The 20,496-nt window shown below is 40.5% G+C and overlaps 1 protein-coding gene across 1 annotated transcript in view; it reads left to right on the forward strand.

Annotated features, from left to right (window-relative positions):
- Nucleotides 1-52: 52 nt before the first annotated feature.
- The window catches only part of LOC140188609 (dnaJ homolog subfamily C member 11), a 41,142-nt gene continuing 20,698 nt past the window's right edge, over nucleotides 53-20,496 (forward strand). Inside the window, exons 1-7 of the mRNA XM_072245042.1 lie at nucleotides 53-156; nucleotides 13,602-13,731; nucleotides 14,269-14,342; nucleotides 15,454-15,555; nucleotides 16,514-16,639; nucleotides 17,635-17,757; nucleotides 19,563-19,636. Coding sequence (XP_072101143.1) covers nucleotides 85-156; nucleotides 13,602-13,731; nucleotides 14,269-14,342; nucleotides 15,454-15,555; nucleotides 16,514-16,639; nucleotides 17,635-17,757; nucleotides 19,563-19,636 — 701 coding nt within the window. The 5' untranslated portion in view covers nucleotides 53-84. The remainder of the gene's footprint in view (nucleotides 157-13,601; nucleotides 13,732-14,268; nucleotides 14,343-15,453; nucleotides 15,556-16,513; nucleotides 16,640-17,634; nucleotides 17,758-19,562; nucleotides 19,637-20,496) is intronic.

Genomic DNA, 20,496 nt, shown 5'->3' on the forward strand with positions numbered 1-20,496 from the left:
CAAGCGTGACGGCGACTCTTGGCCTTCCTCGTTGGCGGCGTCGGCCAGCCGGAGGTGTGCCCCGCAGCGGGGTGAAAGGTGACAATGGCGGCGGCCTTGGTGGACGAGGAGATTAACAGCGATGACTTTTACGCGCTTTTGAACGTCAGGAGGGAGGTGAGCGGGGTGCTGTGAGCTCGCTCTGGTTACCGTGTAGTCGCTTTCGTCAAGGTCAGGCGAGTGCGAGGTGGAAAAGGAAACGTCTTTATTTGCTGCTACTGGTGACATTATTGACCGCGGCTCAGTCATTGTGCGAGGGGGGCGGGCACTCCACATATACCGCTGGTCAATTCACGTTATCGTGAAAGCGGATTCTGATTAACTATCCAAAATCCATTCCGTTCAATCCTACGGATGCCCTCATGGCAGACAGGCAGGGTAAGAGTGTTGCAGTTGTCTGGCGGCGAGTGCAGGAAAGTTTATCTGTTCACTTGATGTATGGAAAATCATCAACATTGCACCCATGTACAACGACACGATTGCCATCAGACTAGATTTTGGGAGAGTGAACTCAACGTTGGAGTGACTTCTGTCCACTGTCTGTTGACTCCATCTCTCGTTGCCTACTGCGTAGTAGTGAACTGGACCATACACGGCTAGAGAATTGTTTTAAATTTGATATAAATTATTGACGAAGTATCTAGTACGTTACTTAACGCAGGAGCAACTCCTTTCACCATCCCAGTCTGCTGCAAAAACACTCAACTATACCATTGTTATTGGAAAATTAAATTGTTCCAATTTGGCTAGCTATACAATTACCTCTAATTTTGAGCTCTTTCAAGTTCTGTCTGTACCTTAATTTTCACCAATCCATTCACTCATGCTCTTTCTTCTTGCTGACCCAAAATGTTTTACAATATGTAAATGCCTTGATTTTACTATTCTTATGTTTGCATTCAAAATCCTCCATGACCTTGCCCCCTCTGCCTTTAGAGGTTTGTGAAAATCTTATTTTTTTTTAGTTTCATGATCTTAATCCTTTTGTTGCTAACAGCCATATCTTACGTTGACTATATCCGTGAAGCCCTCCGTTGGTCGATGTTGACTATGGATGTTGCATCCTAGCTCTTTATATCCAAGCCAGGGCAGTATGATATGGAGAGCGAGCTGTTTCCCATGCGGCAGGCTCCCCCTGTCCCCACAGCTGATGAATCCAAAGAAACCGCAGAGACCAATACAGTTTGGCACCAGTGACGTCGCAGAAGTTGCCAGTCATCGTTGAACTCAATGCAGGGCTGCTCTGGACTTTTACTCGAAGCCTTCCCCATGAGTGGGTACAGCTGCAAGGCTGCAAAGGTTAAGATCGGTTTTCCTTTTTCTTGATGAGCTGCCAACCACAGCTGATGAACCCCATCTGCCTGGATGACCATATCCACAGTTAGGAATGCACCACCGAAAATATTGGCAACACACATCAAACTTACTGGTGTACGCAGCAGGCCAGGCAGCATCTCTAGGAAGAGGTACAGTGGACATTTCAGGCCGAGACCCTTCGTCAGGACTAACTGAAGGAAGAGTTAGTAAGAGATTTGAAAGTGGGAGGGGGAAGGGAGATCCAAAATGATAGGAGAAAACAGGAGGGGGAGGGATGGAGCCAAGAGCTGGACAGGGACCTAAAATATTGTATCTTTTAAGTTTCATCTTAAAACTCCTCCTTGTCTTGAGTCCATATCTTGATATGGTATTGATAATCTGTGATGTGCATTGGGGCCATTTATCATGTAGGTTATTGTTGAATTTCTAAATTGGATGCATATTTTCAGGGTATTTGTTTTTCTCATAATGATTTGAATAATTAATACTAGTCACAAATGGTTTTAATTTTTTTGATAAAGGAAGGTTTGAGTTAAACAGCCTCCAGGTTGAGCCTCTAGTTTTTCTAATCTGTTATAAATGAGCCAAGGTTTAAATAGGTATGAATCCATTGGATCTGGTTGGAGAAAGGGAAGTTCATTGTATCCTATTTCCATGAAATTGACACTTCCATTTTGTTGCTGACAATGATATGAATGGAATCATTTAAGATTTAAGCTGCTGCCTTGTAGTGGTTTCATTGAACATAAATTATGTGACAATCTTTAGAACATAGAACTGTACAGCACAGGAACAGGCCCTTTGCCTCACAATGTTATGCTGAACTAAATAAATTAGTAACCAATTGGCCAAATAAACTAATTGCCTTTGCCTTCACAATTGCCATGTCCTTCCATTTTCTTTACATCCATGTGCTTATCTAAATGTGTCTCAAAAGTGCCTAACATACCTGCCTATACCACCACCCCAGGCAGCACATTCCAGGCTTCTACCACTCTCTATTTAAAAAGAAAATTTGTCTCTCACATCTCCTTTGAAATTACTCCCTCTCATCTTAAAAATATGCCCTCTAGTTTTTCAACATTTCATCCCTGGGGAAAAAGGTACTGTCTGTGCACCCTGTCTGTGCTTCTCATAATCTTAGAAACCTCTTTCAGATCTCTATTCGTCCTCCACCGCTGCAGAGAAAACAGATCAAGTTTGTCCAACCTCTCGTTATAGCACATGCTCTCTAATTCAGGCAGCATCTTGGTAAACGTCTTCTGCACCCTTCCAATAATGGGGTGACCAGAACTGCATGCAATACTCCAGATGCAGCCTAACTAGAGTTTCTATAAGGTTGCAGCACAACTTACTGATTTTTGAATTCAGAGCCTCAACTAATAAAGGCAAGCATGCCATATGCCTTCTTAACCACCCTCTCAACTTGTGTAGGCACTTTCAGAGAGCTATGAACTTGGACCCCAAGATCCTTCTGCTCCTCAACACTGTAAAGGGTCTTCCCCCTAACAGTGTGCTGTTTCTACATTTGTTCTACCAAGGTGCAACACCTCACATTTGGCAGGTTTAAACTCCATCTGCCATTTCTCTGCCCATATCTGCAGCTGTTCTGTATCCCACTGTATTCTTTGCCAGTCATCTACACTATCCACTACATCAATCTTCATATCATCTGCCAACTTACTGACCCAACCATCTACTGTACGGTTTCATCCAGGTAATTCATATACATCACAAACAGTAGAGGTCCCAGTACAGATCCCTGAGGAACACCACTGATTACAGGCCTCCAGTGGTCCCTTTGACCACCACCCTCTGTGGGTAAGCACATTCTAAGTCCTAACAATTGATCCCATGCATCTTAATCTTCTGGATGAGCCTCCCATGTGGGATCTTGACAAATTCCTTATGAAGCTCCTTGTAGACAACATCCACAGATCTACCTTCATCAATCATCGGCATCACCTCATCAAAAAAAAAACTCAAATCAAGCTAGTAAGACTCGACTTGTCCCACACAAAGCCTTGCTAGCTCTCCCTAATTAGGCCACCGTTTTCCAAATGCTCATCAATACTATTCCTAAGATTCTGTCCGGTAACTTCACTACCACTGACATGAGACTCACTGGTTTATAGGTTCTGGGATTATTCCTGGTTCCTTTCTTGAACAATGGAATGACATTAGCTACGTGCCAGTGCTCTGGGACCTCACCTGTAGCTAGAGAGGAGACAAAGATATTAGCCTTCACTTGCCTCTCTTGATAATCTGGGATATATCCCATCCAGTCCTGGGAACTCGTCCACCTTAATGCTCTTTAAGAGACCTAACACTACTTTCTCCTTTACGTCAAAGCGCCATAGCATGTTGATACTCTTGGGACTGCTCTCCCTATCCTCCGTTTCCTTCTCCTCGGTAAATACTGATGTACTCATTACGGACCTCACTCACATCCTCTGCATCCAAGCAAATGTTTCCCCCTCCCTTTGTCTATGAGTGGCCCCACCCTCTCCCTCGTTATCCTCTTGCTCCTAGAGTTACGCAATTTGCCAAATTTAAAGAAGTGTTTTGCCCTACAGATTCAAGACCTGATTTGTATCTGACCAAATAATGAAGAAACTTAATAATTAAAAACTATCACAATACTCAAAAGAGTGGAAGAAGTGGATTCTCTGGAGTAAGGAAAAGGGCTGGTTTGTGTTTATATTTTAGAAATTTATAGACTCCCAAATCCATTGCACTGTTTGTCCCTATTTTGTACCTGTGGCAATAGTCATTTCCTGCACCTGGATCATTTGGAATGTTTTGACCTCCATTCATTTCAAGTCCAAGAGGTTAGTAAATTTGCAAGTATGGATGTTTGTGAACTTCCAGGGCATGTTGTTTGTGCTTATGGTGTATTATTTAAGAGAATAAGGAGAATGTTGCCTGATCTGTCTGGCATCCTTGCAGCAAGTTCTGACATGCTGCCATGTTGAGTGGCCATGACTCTCTGGGAGCCATGTCCTTTCTCGTATCCCTGCACAGGAAAATACCACCCTGCATGGAATGTGTCCTCCCTTGCCTTGGTGCGAAGGCACTGCTTCAATGTGAAAAGCACCTTGGAAAAACAACTGTGAAGATTAAAAATAGAAAATGCTGAAATCACTTAGCAGGTCAGGCGACATCTATGGTGAGAGAAACGGGTAAACATTTTGAATTGATTAAAGCTACGTAAAGCAATGAGTTCCTGTTTTACGTCCTGAGTGCCCCCTCCATTTAAGCTGACTTAATCTTGGCTACCCACTCTCCTGCTCCACTGATTAGTGTCTGGTCAGCATTTAACTCTGACATTTGCTCTGTCACTAGGAGTGCTGTGTACGCAGGGCCTTTAGTACTATTAAGGATCCCACCCATCCATCCAGCATCATCTTTGACTTTCTATCATCAGGCAGGAGACTCTGATGCATAAAAATAAGAACGGGCAGGATGGGAAACGGTTTCTTCCCTCAGGCCATTGGGCTTCTGAACTCCCTTCCGCATCACATTCAAAGTGTCACTGATTAATCTGCTTCATATCTTACTGTATCTGACTTATGAACTTTAGTTTGTTATTTATGTGAGATTCATCTGTAGATTTTATCCTACTTTCATAAGTTACTGTGTGTTACGTATACTACTGTGCTTTAAACAGACAGACAGACATACTCTATTGATCCCAAGGGAAATTGAGTTTCGTTGCAGTTGCACCAACCAAGAATAGAGTATAAATATAGCAATATAAAACCATAAATAATTAAATAATAATATGTAAATTATGCCAGTTGGAAATAAATCCAGGACCAGCCTATAAGCTCAGGGTGTCTGACCCTCCAAGGGAGGAGTTGTAAAGTTTGAAAACCACAGGCAGGAATGACTTCCTATGACGCTCAGTGCTGCATCTCGGTGGAATGGGTCTCTGGCTGAATGTACTCCTATGCCCAACCAGTACGTTATGTAGTGGATGGGAGACACTGTCTAAGATGGCATGCAACTTGGACAGCATCCTCTTTTCAGACACCACCGTTTTGGAGAAATGTCTCGTTTCTATATACATTACATACATGTATGTAGTTAAAAACCAGTAGGCTTGACTTGACGTTGTAGTAACCCATGGGGTCAGGCAAGTTCTTGGTCTTTGTTGATGTGCTAAGTTCCTGCAGGATTGTGAGGAGCAAATCGACTAGATTTCTGTTCCCGGTCACTGTCTGTGGCCCACCCCACCTCCGCATGATGAAGAATGCAGGACTTGGCTGCGTTGTCCTCTGTGGATCAATATCACCAACAGACTAATGGAAAAGAATGCAACTTGGCTGAATGTTGGCTTCATGTTCCACCTAAATCTGAGAGAAGCAGGGAAAAGGGGTGATATCATTTTATTGTAAAGAGGAGGATGGGGACTGAAGAAAATATCATGTACCCACTGTGATATTTTCTTAGCATCTCACTGACAGTAGTGAATTGACCGATACATCTTTCTGCTGAGTTAGATCGTTGTAGTACATTGCATTTTGTAACCACTTCAGACATCATTCATCAAATATTGAATACCTGACCTTAAGGAATCAACAGTGATGGACGATTCCATCAGTTGCCTCAATGAATTCAATATTCACAAAAAATGAAACTGTTCACTTATACCACATAATCGATCTATTATTAAACAATTTGTCAGATAACTGGAGACAGAAGGTCATTTGTGAAGTGACTATTAAGAGATCTTCACTTCTAATTCAGTTTTATCTTAATAAATGTGCAGTGTCGTTGTCTGCATTAAAGGTTCAGGTAATATATTATGTTTAGTCTTTTGTTCTCCCGAACAAAAACTTCTGCATTCTCTGTGGGATTTGTCCTCTCATACTTCTGAGGAGTGCAAATGAAATGAAAAGCATTTCTATACTGTTCAGAGTTGTTCTCATTGTGGGATTTAACCTTAACTTTAATCTCAATGGCTTCTGTGAAGGTTTGCCCATGGTTTTACCATATTCTGTGGCATGGCTTTAAAGGCAAGTGCTGAGTTTCTTATTTTGGTCAGCCTGTTTGGCAAAGTAGATGAAGAGGTTGGATATGGCATAGAAGAGTTAATTGAAGGTTTTCACCCAAATCCAGGCTGTGATGTGATTGATCGCGCAGCTTCAACTGCTAATCATGCATCATTGTCTGGGACTGCTGCTTGGATTCAAGGGAGGTTGTGAATGATAAAGAGAAGAAATATCCACTCAAGTAATGTATTACCTTTCCAAAAAAATAACTGTAGGTCATTCAGTGCCAGTTAAGTGGGTTAATATTTTGGAAGTGTGCACTTCATGCTAACTGAAAAAGCCTACACTCAAAGCAGCAAACCATGAAAATTTACAGCAAAACTCTGACCAATGTTAAATTTTATTGTTTTGTGCGAAAAGTTGCTATTTTCCAAAATGGGAAATTGGCAGTGTTAACAGCTTGCCTGAATTCATTTTGTACAGAATGCAGTTGGAGAATTGTTTACTGAAATACTCACTATTGGATTCCAGTTTTAGATCGTTTTAAAATAATCAGAATGTTGATTTGTTTTGCTCAAGACTTAACTTGTGGGTTATTTAATTATTTATTGAGATACGATGCAGAACAGGCTCTTTGAGCTGTACCATCCAGCATTCCCCCAATTTTTGTTTTTAATTTAAAGGCTGATTTATACTTGTGCGTTCCAGCTTACACCGTAGCCTACGCAAGTGGGTTACGCCGTTGTGAGCATTTATGCTTGTGCGTTGGTGTGTCTGCATCGCTCTGCAATTCGCGCACGTCATGCATGCGCACACATTTGCCCGTGCAAGGCTTCGTGGTCATGGTAGTCTTTCTCGCGGTAAACAAGTTTAAAGCGAGCATCTTTTTTTGTAAAAGCGAAATGGGTCCTCCATAATTTCGGAGGTCTGTAAAGCTTTATGGAAAGCATTGCAGCCAGAGCTCCTTCCCTGCCCTTCAGTCGCCCAATGAGAAGTTATTGCAGCACGAGAGGAAATGCGATGCTACCAAGTGGACTGATCACAGTTGTCGTGGTCTGTGTTGCTGCGATGCGTAGTTACATTTTGGGAGAGGTGCGCGTCAGGCTACGGCATAAGGATCCGCGTAGGCACTGCGTAGCGTTCATGGCTACGCCGTACCTACGGCGTCGAGTTGATGCACATGTATAAATCAGACTTAAGCCTAATCACGGCACAAATTACAATAACCAATTAACCTACGTACTGATATGTTTTTGGACTATGGGAGAAAACCAGAGCACCTGGAGGAAACTCACATAATCACAGGGAAATTGTACAAACTCCTTGTGGGCACTGGCGGGAATTGAACCCTGGTCGCTGGTACTGTAAAGGATTGCACTAAACTACGCTACTGTGCCACCCTTATCACATCATCGTGTCTTCATTTCCGAAGACTAAAATGACCCGACAGAGGACTTTGATTTCAAAAGTCCTCTGATTTCCATGACGATCTTTCTCCCTGCTGAAAGTGAACTGATCTGACCATCAGAAAATGTTCTATGAACTCCTACAGTGTCCTTTCTTTTCAAATCTTTCTATTGTTATATTATACAAAAGAAATAACATGAGTACATTGAAGTAACAACACTTACAATGTCTCAAAAAAGACATTATCTTAAAGAGTGAAAAAAATTTGTGATAACAAAAAAAAGCTACTAAGCAGAAAAAGTGAGAAAACAAAAGAACCCATTAGATGTACAACCCCGGAGCCATGCGTCATACGAAAAGCTTTTAAAAATAAACATCAAACCATCAGCAAGAAAAGAAAATATACCAAAAAATTTACAGTTAGATCGTGGAACTCCTACAGTGTTAGGAATGAGTTAGAAGTGGAGCTCATGGGGAGAGGAGATGAATAGGGAGGCTACACACACAAAATCCTGGAGGAACTCAGCAGGCCAAGCAGCATCTATGGAAAAGAGAACAGGCGACATTTCCGCCCGAAATGTTGACTGTACACTTTTCTATTGATGCTGCCTGGGCTGCTGAGTTCCTCCAGCATTTTGTGTGTGTTGCTCGGATTTCCAGCATCTGCAGATTTTTTCTTGTTTGTGAATGGGGGGGGAGTACCCATTTACTCACCATTCCTCCCTCTGCAGCCAGTTGCACGGAATAACTCGGGACATTAGTCTCCATTTACTCCGCATATCTTAACCCAGGCATGGACCTAAAGTCTTCGTTTTCTCAAAAGACAGAATTTTAAAAGACACTGAATCTTCTCAACAAATGGATGGAGTGTAGAATTGCAGGGGCCTACATGTTGCAGTTAGAAGCCAGGGGAGGTCACAAACTAATCTTTGGCTTCTGAGTGATTCTTGAATAAACTCTTGGGTCAGTTTTTCTGATAACCCAGTGTGCTTGCTCACTGAGCCCATATTGATGAAGAGACAATTGGTTAGGACTGAGGTTCTCTCAGACTCAAAAAGCATAATACTACATAGGAAATCTGAATTGAAAACAAAGTGCTCAATATGCTGAGCAGTTTAGGCAGCTTCTATATGGAGACAATCGGCAAACACTTCAGCTTGATCTTTCATCAAGATGTAGAGAATTTAGAATGTAAACATATTTTAATTTGTAGAGGAAGAGAAGGAACTTGGCCCTGAATGAGGACATATTGAATGACACAAGTGATAGTGTTAGCTGAAAGAGGATGGTAAAGACTGGTGACTAAAGTTGTCTAGAGAGAGAAAAGAAGAGAGGAGATAAATGAAATGTGAATTTATTGTGGGGGGGGGGTACTGCAAAGGACCGAAAGAAGCTACAGAAAGTTGTAAAATTAGTCAGATCCATCTTGGGTACTGACCTCTGCAGTATCCAAGATATCTTCAAGGAGCAGTGCCTCAGAAAGGTGGCATCCATCACCCAGGGCATTCCCTCTTCTTATTGTTCGGATCAGGGAGAGGGTACAGAAACCTGAGGGCACACTTGCAGCAATTGAGGTACACTTTCTCCCCCTCTGCCGTTCGATTTCTAAATGGACATTGATCCCATGAACATTAGCTTACTTTTTTTTAACATTATTTCTGTTTTGCACTATTTGTAAACTAACAATTTAATATACATCTATATACTTACAGTAATTCGTTTACTTATTTTTTCCTTCCATATTGTGTGTTGCGTTGTACTGCTGCTGCTAAGTTAACTAATTTCACGACACATGCTGGTGATAAAAAAACCTGATTCAGAGATGTTTTAAAAATTGAATACAATATTTTAAATTAGAAGTGCTGTGGCTTATTATCTGATCCTTTTGAATTTAGTATTACTTGCACCATTTCCTCCAACTCTGCCAGAGTACTGTTCCAACAAAGTTTAAAATAAGTTTGAGGAATTATGTCCCATTTTTGACTCAGCACATTATATTCGTCCACATTTGAATTAATGATTTCAGATTATCTGCCATTCCAGATTTGTATTTCCACAGATCCATCATTCAGTCTTTATTCCCCTCTCCACTTTGAGTAATTTCAAATATCATTAATCTTTTTACATTGCCCTTGGCATACCATTAATTATTTACTCATCTTCACTCCCGTCGACCAGTTGACATCACCATCACTTGTCTCATTCAGTTGCTCTTCATTTCTACTCTTATTTCAGTTTAATTCTTGCCCTCCCCGTCTCTCATTTCTCTCCTTGTTTGACTCTACTTTTTCTGGATGAAAAATCATCAGCTTGAAATATTAACTGTCTTTCTACAGATACTACCTAATCTGCACTCTTCCAAATTTTCTAAAATGTTCTGTTTTCACTAAGGCCCACCTGTGAAGAACTATCCCTGGATGAAATTAATGATACCTCTTGGATCTGTGACCCAATAAAATCTTCAGGAAAAGGATGAGGTGGTGGTGGAGGGAGATGTGGGGTTGGCATTCTAGACAAAAATCATACTTACACTTTATGCTAACTGCTGTGGAGGATTAAGAAAGTATTGTCTGGCTAGTTACTGTGACTTTACTGATACACTCCTCCTAGATAAAATGGTAGAAGACAAGTTAATCTCTTGAGTTTCTGAGTTTGGAAGTACTACATCTACCAACAGGAGTAACCTTCCAAGGTGTTGAGGGAGAGGGAAAATTGCCGCAAACAAATTGCAAAAACAAATATATCAATGACTACAAAAAATAAACATTAATCACAGCATGTAACAAGTTTTTTTAATCAAAATTGCTTTTAAACTTATTGATTCCTTTTGAGACAATTTATGTTTTCTGTGGGTGTTTAATTGTGTCGAAGCCAGCCAAATTCCAAGTTTTGTCACTCTGCTGAAATGAAAACAGAAAGTGCTGGAAATACTCAGCCCATGAAAGAGGGAGTCTTTTATCTGTGAAGAGAGAGTCAGTTCACGTTTCGGGTCTTGGACCATTCATCTGTGGGATTTTGAGTTGACTCCAATTTGGTAATTACCAATCCTTTCAAATATTGTCTCTTCTATTAGACAAGATGGAGTATATACAGAGCTCTGGTATTTTTAATTAAACATGAGTTATGTCAATGGAATATGTGGTCAGTGGAAGCATTTCCTGTTGGTTCATAGAAATGCATATCAGCTGCTTTTCAGTGAGAGGTTTTCTGGTGATATGTTTGAACTAGTTTGGGTCTTAGCATGACTATAGCTTGTTGGGAAGGAATAGATATATTAGCTTTATTTGTCACATGTACATTGAAACATAGTAAAGCGTGTTGTTTGTGTTAATGACCAGCGCGGTCTGAGATGTGCCGGGGGCAGCCTGCAAGTGTGGGCATGCTTTCAGCACCAACATAGCAGCTTACTGGCCCTCACTCGCATGTTTTTGGAATGTGTGAGGAAACTGGAGCACTCGGAGGAAACCCACGTGATCGTGGAGAAAAATGTAAATTCCTTGCATATAGCAGTGGGAATTGAATCCCGATCTTACAGCTGGCGCTGTGAAGTGGTATGCTTACTGCTACACAACCACGCACTGGATGACGTTGGAGCGATGGTTCCCAAACCACCTCCGTTCTGCAGGTCTTTGCCTGATTCTGATATCAGTCAGTTGATATCAAGTGATTAATCAACAATACCTTGCATAGTTATCAGCAGAGTCAAAGTTGTACTAGATGTGCTATTGAATCTTGATCACATTGATCTTGAGTTTCCTTCCTTTAACCAGAAGGCCAGTAATAAACCTACAGTCATCATTTTGAAGACATTCTTTGTGAATTCAGGAATTGGTTTAACAAGCTAAGCCACAGTATGGTGTATTCATCGAGCAATATAGTGTTCGTGTCTGAGCCTCAGGTCATCAGAATAAATTCATCCCTACATGTCTCCTACTCCACAGTTCTTAACAATCTACAGAAAAGCTTGGGTTGAAAACGCCTTTGTAAACGAACACCCAGTATCCAACATAGCAACTCAGCTTCAAACCGCATTAGAAAACTGTAAAGAGGACAAGGAATGATCTACAGATACGCAGTTGAGAACATCCTAACTTGTTGCATTACTGTGTGATGCAGAAACTGCACTGCAGCGGGTGGAGGGGGAATTGTAATTAAAACTGCCCAATGTACCACCAGCATACCTGCCATCAAGGACATTTATACTCAGTGGCTACTTTCTTAGATTACAGTAGTGGAACCATTGTGATCTGCTGTAGCTCGTTCCACTTCGAAGTTCAATGTGTTCGATGCATTCAGAGATGATCTTCTGCACAGCACTGTTGTAATGTGTGGTTATTTTAGTTCCTGTTAGCTTGAATCAGTCTGGCCATTCTCTTCTGATGTTTTGGGTTGAGGCCTTTCATCAGGACATTGTGTTTTATTGGATTGCTTTTATACTTATATTTCTTGTGTTTTGTTTTTGTGTTCTTATTGTGTTTTGTTTACCCTGCATTGGATCTATTTCGTTCTCCTTTACACTTGTGTACTGAAGAATGACAACAAACAATCTTGAATCACGGCCAATGTAGCCATCTGATGAGGTAACTTGAGAAAACCTCATTAAATCATGAAATACATTCTCACTTCCTGCCCAACGCAAGTCCCTGGGCAACAACTTGGAGCTGCACTTAATATTGAGCAGGGTTTGGAACTAATTAAGACTCTTGAAATTAAAGCTGTGCCTGTTTCTGCACCTAAGTCTTATGAAAGAAGAAGACCTGCTGAAGCTCTGTGCCTGATTGTAAGGACTGATCTAAAATTAAGATAAAAAGAATAATTTTGTCCCTTTGGACCTGTCATCCTACAAATGTCAAGAATGGAAAAAGGATGGAGATTAAATTGGCAGGCAGAAAGGTATGAGAAGGTAGCATCTGATATTAATTTTCATTTTGCCCTAAACTTCCTCCTAATTCCCAGTGAAATCTCTCTTTGAAACATGAAAATTGCTTATCCTTGTGCCATTCAAAAGTGTTTCCCCAGATGGTACCTAGCATAGCCCTGGCCTGTGTCACAATGCCATGTACTTTGTTGCATTGACCCAAGGAACCATGGGAATTGTTTGCTCTTTTCATATGCCAGGATCTAAGGATTGGTCATAATACCAGCATCTTTTGACATTAAGAATCTGTGTGATCTATGTGTATCTGTGCAGGTAATCAACTTTGAACTTCCAACCCTAGAGGGCATTCTTTGCTTTGCTGTTTTCAGTGCTTCCACCAAGTCTTCAACACAGAGCTCTGCTTCATCAGCTGAGGGAAAGTCCTCTTTAATTTCTTTTCCAACAAGGCTGTTGCAGTACAATTTGCTAGGTTGCAAAATCTTTTAAAAGCTGGAAGATTGAATCCAATGTTTCTATTGGTATAGTAGTTCCATTGATCCTTGCTCAGTCTCAGGTTGCAGGGCAAGAGATTTAGAACTGAGTTGGAGAAATTTCCTTCCTCAGCTGGCAAGCCCATGGAATTCGCTATCACAGAGGGATGTAGAGGGCAAGACACCAAGTTAAGTTAAAGTTGCTAGATGAATTTATTTCTGTGTTTGACATCGAGGGATTTGGGGAAAGAGTAGGAATGCTGTATAAGTGATTAACTGTGGTGGTATTGAATGGTAGAGCAGGCTCGAAAGGCTGAATGGCTGCTCCTGCTCTCTGATACAATTGGAATCAATGACCCATTCCAAAATTGTTTGTTCAGGCCACAGTAAATTGGATCAGACAGTTGAGTGATGTGGAGATAATATCCCAGGTCAATAAGAGTTAACTTTATTCTTTTTTTTAATGATGCATGATTAATCTTTTGATTGCAGGCCACACAAGAAGAATTGAAGGCTGCCTATCGCAGGCTATGTATGTTCTATCATCCAGACAAACACCGAGACCCTGAACTGAAACAACAAGCAGAGACTCTCTTTAACCTTGTGCATCAGGCATATGAAGGCAAGTACCTTTGGGCATTAGAGGAATATACTGAGCCACATTACATTAGTTCCTTTTTCCTTTACCCTTTTCCTCAGTTCCCAGGCTTGCTCAGCATATCACATGTAATAATCACATTATTCATATAGTTTTTCCTAAGAGCAAAGTGTTTGTGAACCAGTTCGTTGGCTAGTAAACCACACTCTACCTTTTATCATTAGATGACCAAATCACAGATTATCTGCTCTGAAGGCTGAAACTCAGTTTGAAATTCCCTTTTTTTTAAATTAGTGCGTTTTCATTCTTAGTCCTCTGTTTACTAAGTTGTGATAACATTTCAAATTCCAGTTTTTTTTTCATATTTACTCTTTCTGTCTGACCTATTCCTTTCCTTCTGGCTAACTTTCTCACTCTCTCTCCACTAAAGCCATGCCACAATTTAGATAGCAACTCCATGTGCAGATTATAGCATCCTGTGTTTCTTACATTATGTCTGTACTAGTTCTTAAACACTTCCTTTTCTGAATGCTTACTTTCTCCCTCTATTTCTCTTGGCAGTACTTAGTGATCCTCAGAGCCGAGCCATCTATGACATCTATGGTAAAAAGGGCCTGGAAATGGAAGGATGGGAGGTAAGGCACCATATCCAATGCCAGAGCTTCTCCCTCAACTCGACTAAAGTTACACTAATACATGCAGAATGCTGCAGGAACTCAGCAGCTCAGGCAGCATCTATGGAAAGGAATAAGCGGTCGAAATTCAAGAGCCTTCATCAGGAAGTTACATTACCTTTCTGTACTGGTTTTAAGGAAGCACGAACGTGGTTTGGGTCATAGTAATCTCGTTCCAAGTCAGTGTAAGCCTACATTCCAGACTTCTAAATCAGCATTTGGTTAATAATGATTCTGTTTCTTTGGTGACAGTACCATTTATTTTCAAATGCATGGTGCAAATGTTTGAAGTTTGATTGTGAGCTGATTAGTTGAAATTTGTTTATAAGATAATGCTCAGGATTATCTTCATTTGTATATTCTGTTCATCAAGCACCCTGGCATTTAAGGAATCAAAACTATGGGAATAAATAAAGATCTTTAAATGTTCTTTCCTACTTTGGAAAATATCAGACTGAATCTGCAGAAAGCATGTCCCTTGATCTCTGTGATTCTTGTACAGGTGAATTGAACAACAGGCTTCCCATAGGCTCTCATTTATTGACTTCATATCTAATTCCTTGATTTTTCACCTCTGCCTTTCACCTGTTTACTACCTCAATCTATTTGTAACTCTGTAACTGGAAACTGATCTGAAACAGGATGCTGCCCTTTTAAAAATATTATCATGGCTATGACTAACCTTTTAGTTCCCTTGTGGTGGGCCAACTCATTCAACTACTGTTGCCTTTGTGCTGTTGGTGCTGCATAATGGTATTGGTTTGGGTATTTCAGGAGAGTGAATGAGGAATACTGAAGGAATGTGATATATATCCCAAGTTAGGATGGTATTATCAAAGCATTTTTGCTTTTGTCCAACTCAACCCAGCTGAGATCAACCACAAGAGTACAGGATTTTGAGAACTGTCTTGGCTGGCTGAGGTATTTTCTCACTGCATCAACCAGGGAGTGCTGTTTACAAATTCAGTGTGGAAATTAATTAGAATGCATTTCACTAAGAAATGAAGAAAACTGAAAATTAAGACTTGTTGAATGCAAGTAACTGGTTCTATGTTTTATGTTATTATTACAGATAGTGGAAAGGAAGAAAGCAGCAGCTGAAATTCGAGAAGAGTTTGAGAGACTGCAACGAGAAAGAGAAGAGAGGCGACTACAACAAAGGACAAACCCCAAGGTGAGTAAAGACAGGATGGTAGAGAAATGAGAGTTCTCTATTTCTGCATGCTCCTCCTATTCATTCTTTCTCTGTCTCTGAATGTGCCCTCCTCCTGGCAAATATGAGAGCAAATGTGGATAAAAGAATAAGTTCTCTGCCTTGAGTTTGTTTGGCTATTGTCAGGTTGGATGCAGGGCATGTTTAAACTTTATGCCGAAACAGACATCCGATTCTTAAAGCTTTAATTTGTTTGGTGTTGAATGTCCAACATGCTTGGCCTGGAGTATTAATGACAGGGCACCCCCTGACTTTTTGAAGTAGTAAATTCCAAAGGGATGAACTCTGCAGGAGGGGAATACAAAAAAAAAGTCTGTGAACATGAATGGAATTATGTCCCAATTGCTTGAGACACAAAACATTTAATTGTAGTCCCTGACCAAGATTTGTGACTGAATTTTCCCTGATTTTGTTAGAGCTTACTTATTTGAGCCTTGTCTGTAGCTTTGGATATTTATGAAAATTCTTTCTTATTTATAACAAGATATCAATCACAATCCCAGTGACAGTGTCGCCATTTAATGATCAAACAAGCCTTTGGCCTTTAAAGTTCAGCTGAAGTGCATTGCTTTCCATGTGCTTTTCGATGTGCCAATATGCCAAGTTCAGTTAGTGTTCTTCATAAGTATGCATAAAGAAATTTCTAATAATATTTTAAATTAGGACATGATGTGAGGCTTGGAAACAGGACTGAATTACTAATATGCTCTCCAGTCCAACGATCATTTTTCCTTGAACGCTGCTTTTTCTTTCAGCCTCTGTCTTAACTCTTTATTGTATATCACAGGAGGAGAAGGACTAGTATACATATAAATTTAAGCCCATAATATTTTTGATTTAAAGGACTGCATTCATCATTGGTGGTTTGAAATATCAAGTAATATTCACTTGAAAGTTCCTGTTCTTTATTTTCTTGCAGGGTACAATAAGTGTTGGTGTTGATGCCACAGATCTGTTTGACCGCTATGATGAAGAATTTGAACAATCAGGCAGTGGATTTCCTCAGATAGAGATAAATAAAATGCACATATCGCAATCTATTGAGGTACGAAGCAACAGAAGGCACAGGTGTCCCTCATATCATGGGTCCCCTTTGTATTACTATATGTTTGAGGATTTTGTTTTAGATTTCTTATGAAAGTTTGGGATAAAAATTGTCTTTGAACTTAACAGTAGCATTGTCCTCATAGTCTATTGTGCCAATATGAATATGAGAGCTGTGGCCAGCACTGAACTCTCCTTGTTGCAGGTTCTCCTTTCACCATCCAAAATTCTCCAGGAAGTATTTGAGATGTGTGCAAACTGCCATATCCTGACTGGATTTGAAGAGCCCAGCCATGATAACTCAATAATTAAATGCATAATGCAGTAATAAGCTTCACAGACCATGAAAAGTCAAAGGTCCAGCTCCAGTATGTGCCAAATATATCTATCTTGGCTAGGAAGATGGATAAGCTGTAGTCTTTGTACAGTGAATCATAGGTAGCCAAGAGCTTCAAATATCCTTTCTTGGGCACTTCACCTGTCTCCTATCTATTTTGTGCGTTAGAAGTCTGTTTGCTTTCTACAATGCTTTTGGTAAAATTGTGAATTATTTGCGCTTGTAATTGTCAATGTTTGCATACATCAAGGTCTGTTATGAAGTTGGATTCTACACAGGTTAGTAGATGCAGGAACAGTTTTGGCACTGAAGTACACACTAGGATTGTACTCTGTCCTCTGCTCAATTAATCTTTCATTTGAACTGGGTTTTGGGGACGGACCATAAATGAACTTGCCTTTGGGAAGGCAAAGGTTGCTGCCTTTTTATCCTATTCATCACTACTGGCAGGGGAAGGATCGTGTGTATAGGTTTTATATTTATGGAAAATATTGTGTTTGGATGCATTACTATTCACAGTCAATAAATTCCCACTTGAAAATGGTGCGTGAGGGCTTGGAAGCTTGGATCTGCTATGGGTTGGCATCTTCAGAAGGGACAAGTAGGAAAGAAAGGGAAGTAAAAAATATTCTAACTTTACCTCATGTTTTTCCACCAAGGCTCCACTGACTACGACGGATACAGCTGTTTTGGCTGGGAGCCTCTCAACACAGAATGGCAATGGTGGTGGCTCAATCAATGTTGCCTTAAGGCGGGTAACCTCTGCAAAAGGGTGGGGCGAGGTAAGGACTGAATCTTGATATTTTGCAATAAACTGCAATATTGTGCCATCAGTCGGATTTCTTTACAATTATTGCTTTTCAAAAAAGTGTTGACTTTGAATTTGCATTATGCTTAGGTGTAGAAAATATGTGTCAGCTGGCCAACAGGAAATGTTTGCTCTTTAGTTCATTGCATCACGCAAGTGGAAAATTACAGAAGTGTTATTAAATTAGAAAAATTTAATCCATGTACAGTACCATGCTATGCAGAAGTCCCTGTTCTATTGGAAGGCAATTTATTTGATTGGCACCTGTAAAATTTATTTGTTCTAACTTTTACTGAAAGGCAGTAAATGCCTAGAGGATACTTGGTGATTCCAAGGGAATTTAGCAGTTGACATTACAAATGATATGCTTTCAAAATTCTGTTTGCATAAGTGAAAGTACTTGCCCTTCTTAAGCTTTTCTGTGACCCTTGATTAGTAATTTGGTTATGCTAGCTTCAGCTCACTAGAGATTATAACTAATTCCATTACAGTGTACTGATTTCAATTGATTTTTTTTGTGAAACCATTTGCATTTATCCAACCAGCACAATATTTTGCTTCTTTTTAACTGTTGCGCAATATTCTCCAAATATCCTCCAAATATCCTATAGCTGTCAACTACCTTGTTGTGTACTTGGTCTGGTAGTGTCACATTGGTTGTGTTACAAGGTCAGTTTCTTGAACAAGGGCAATGTTTTGTTTTTAAAGGTTGCATGCTATCATGCCCACTAACTCAGGGAAAGTTCCCCTGCTTTTTAATAACTGGAGAGGATTTTAGAAGTAAAACATTTTGGGGTGGAGATATGTGCTGTCTGACATTCAACTGATAGCTGTGTAGATGAAATAGCAATGAAATTTTTGGGTGAGGAGGGGGAGAATTGCAACTCATTATGGCAGTCATGTGCGTACAATGAAAAATGACTTGAATTCGCAGTGAAACTTCTCACACTGAAGGTCTATTATTGTCCAGCAGGACTCCCTGGTGTATTTCACATAACATCCCAGGATCGTTTATGTTTGTCTAATTCAGCCTGAGCTTATACACTCAGTGGGCACTAATTGAGTACAAGAGCGTACCTAATAAAGTGGTCACAGGCGTGCAACCCAGTGTGATCTTCTGCTGTGCCCATCCATTTCAAGGTTCAACTTGTGCATTCAGAGAAGTTCTTCTGCACACCACTGTTGTAATGCATGGTTATTTGTGTTACTGTTGCCTTTATTGCCAACTTAAACCAGTCCGGCCATTCTTTTCCGATCTCTCTCATTGACAAGGCATTTTCACCCACAGAACTGCTGCTTACTGAATTTTTTTTTGTTTGTTTTTCACACCATTCTCTGTAAATTCTAGAGACTGCTGTGCCTGTGCATGAAAGTCCCAGGAGATCAACAGTTTCTGACATACTCAAACCACCCCTCCGGCATCAGAAATCACTCCATGGTGGAAGTCACTTTGATCACATTTCTTCCCATTCTGATTTTTGGTCTGAACGACAACTGAATCTCTTGACCATGTCTGCATGCTTTTACACATTGAGTTGTTGCCATGTGTACAGCTGATTAGATATTTGTATTTAGCTAATAAGTATACTACTGTGTGGGTATTTAAGTCCTGGAGCCAAATGCAAGCCCATCATTGCTAACGTAAAGATGAGTGCCTCTAACTCACGATGGATGTTCAAAATGAGACTGATTGAACTCTTGTTGAAGTGGGAACATAAATTATTGCGGGGTCTATAGTGTTTTGTTGTAGCTCAGTTGCCTGCATTTTGTGTTCAATAGCTGGAATTTGGAGCTGGAGATGTTCAAGGACCTTTACTTGGGATGAAAATATTTCGAAACCTCACTTCACAAAGGTAAATGATGTAAACAGGTCACGTGGTTATATTTCATAACAGCCGTATTGTCACTGCTATTTTATTCTGTATTTATTGGAAAAATGGCCAGATGTTTTTTGACAATGGAAAGATGTAGATTTCCATTGTTCTTTATGTGAAAAGATGCTTGCTGGCTAAGATTTTTGCCTTGTTGTTTTGGATATGATAAAGTTTGCAGATGATATAAAAATCGTGGGAGTTGTGTACAGTGGGAAGCTTGTTGAAGGATTCAGCAAGATGTAGACCAGTTAGAAATGTGGGCAGAGAAATAACAGATGGAGTTTAATCCAGACATCAGAGAAGTGTCCAGTACTAAAGGGCATAGGTTTAAGGTAAGGGGAGAATGGTTAAAGATGATGTGTGAAGGTAGGGGGAGAATGGTTAAAGATGATGTGTGAAGCATTTTTTTAAACAGAGTGGTTGGCACCTGGCGTGCTCTGTCAGGGGAAGTGGTGGACGCAGGTATTATAGCAATGTTCAAGAGGTATGAACAAGGAATGGGGGAATATGAAGAAATGTGTGTAGTTTGCATTGGCCTCATGTTTAGCACAGACATTGTGGGCCAAAGTGCTTGTTTCCGTCCAGGGGGTCAGGGTGGACATGGTGGAGGTTTACAAGTACTTGGGGATACGAATTGACAATAAACTGGACTGGTCAAAGAACACTGAGGCTGTCTACAAGAAGGGTCAAGGCCGTCTCTATTTCCTGAGGAGACTGAGGTCCTTTAACATCTGGCGGACGATGCTGAGGATGTTCTACGAGTCTGTGGTGGCCAGTGCTATCATGTTTGCTGTTGTGTGCTGGGGCAGCAGGCTGAGGGTAGCAGACACCAACAGAAT

The sequence above is a fragment of the Mobula birostris genome, chromosome 27, assembly GCF_030028105.1.
Source record: "Mobula birostris isolate sMobBir1 chromosome 27, sMobBir1.hap1, whole genome shotgun sequence".
Taxonomy (NCBI): Eukaryota; Metazoa; Chordata; class Chondrichthyes; order Myliobatiformes; family Myliobatidae; genus Mobula; species Mobula birostris.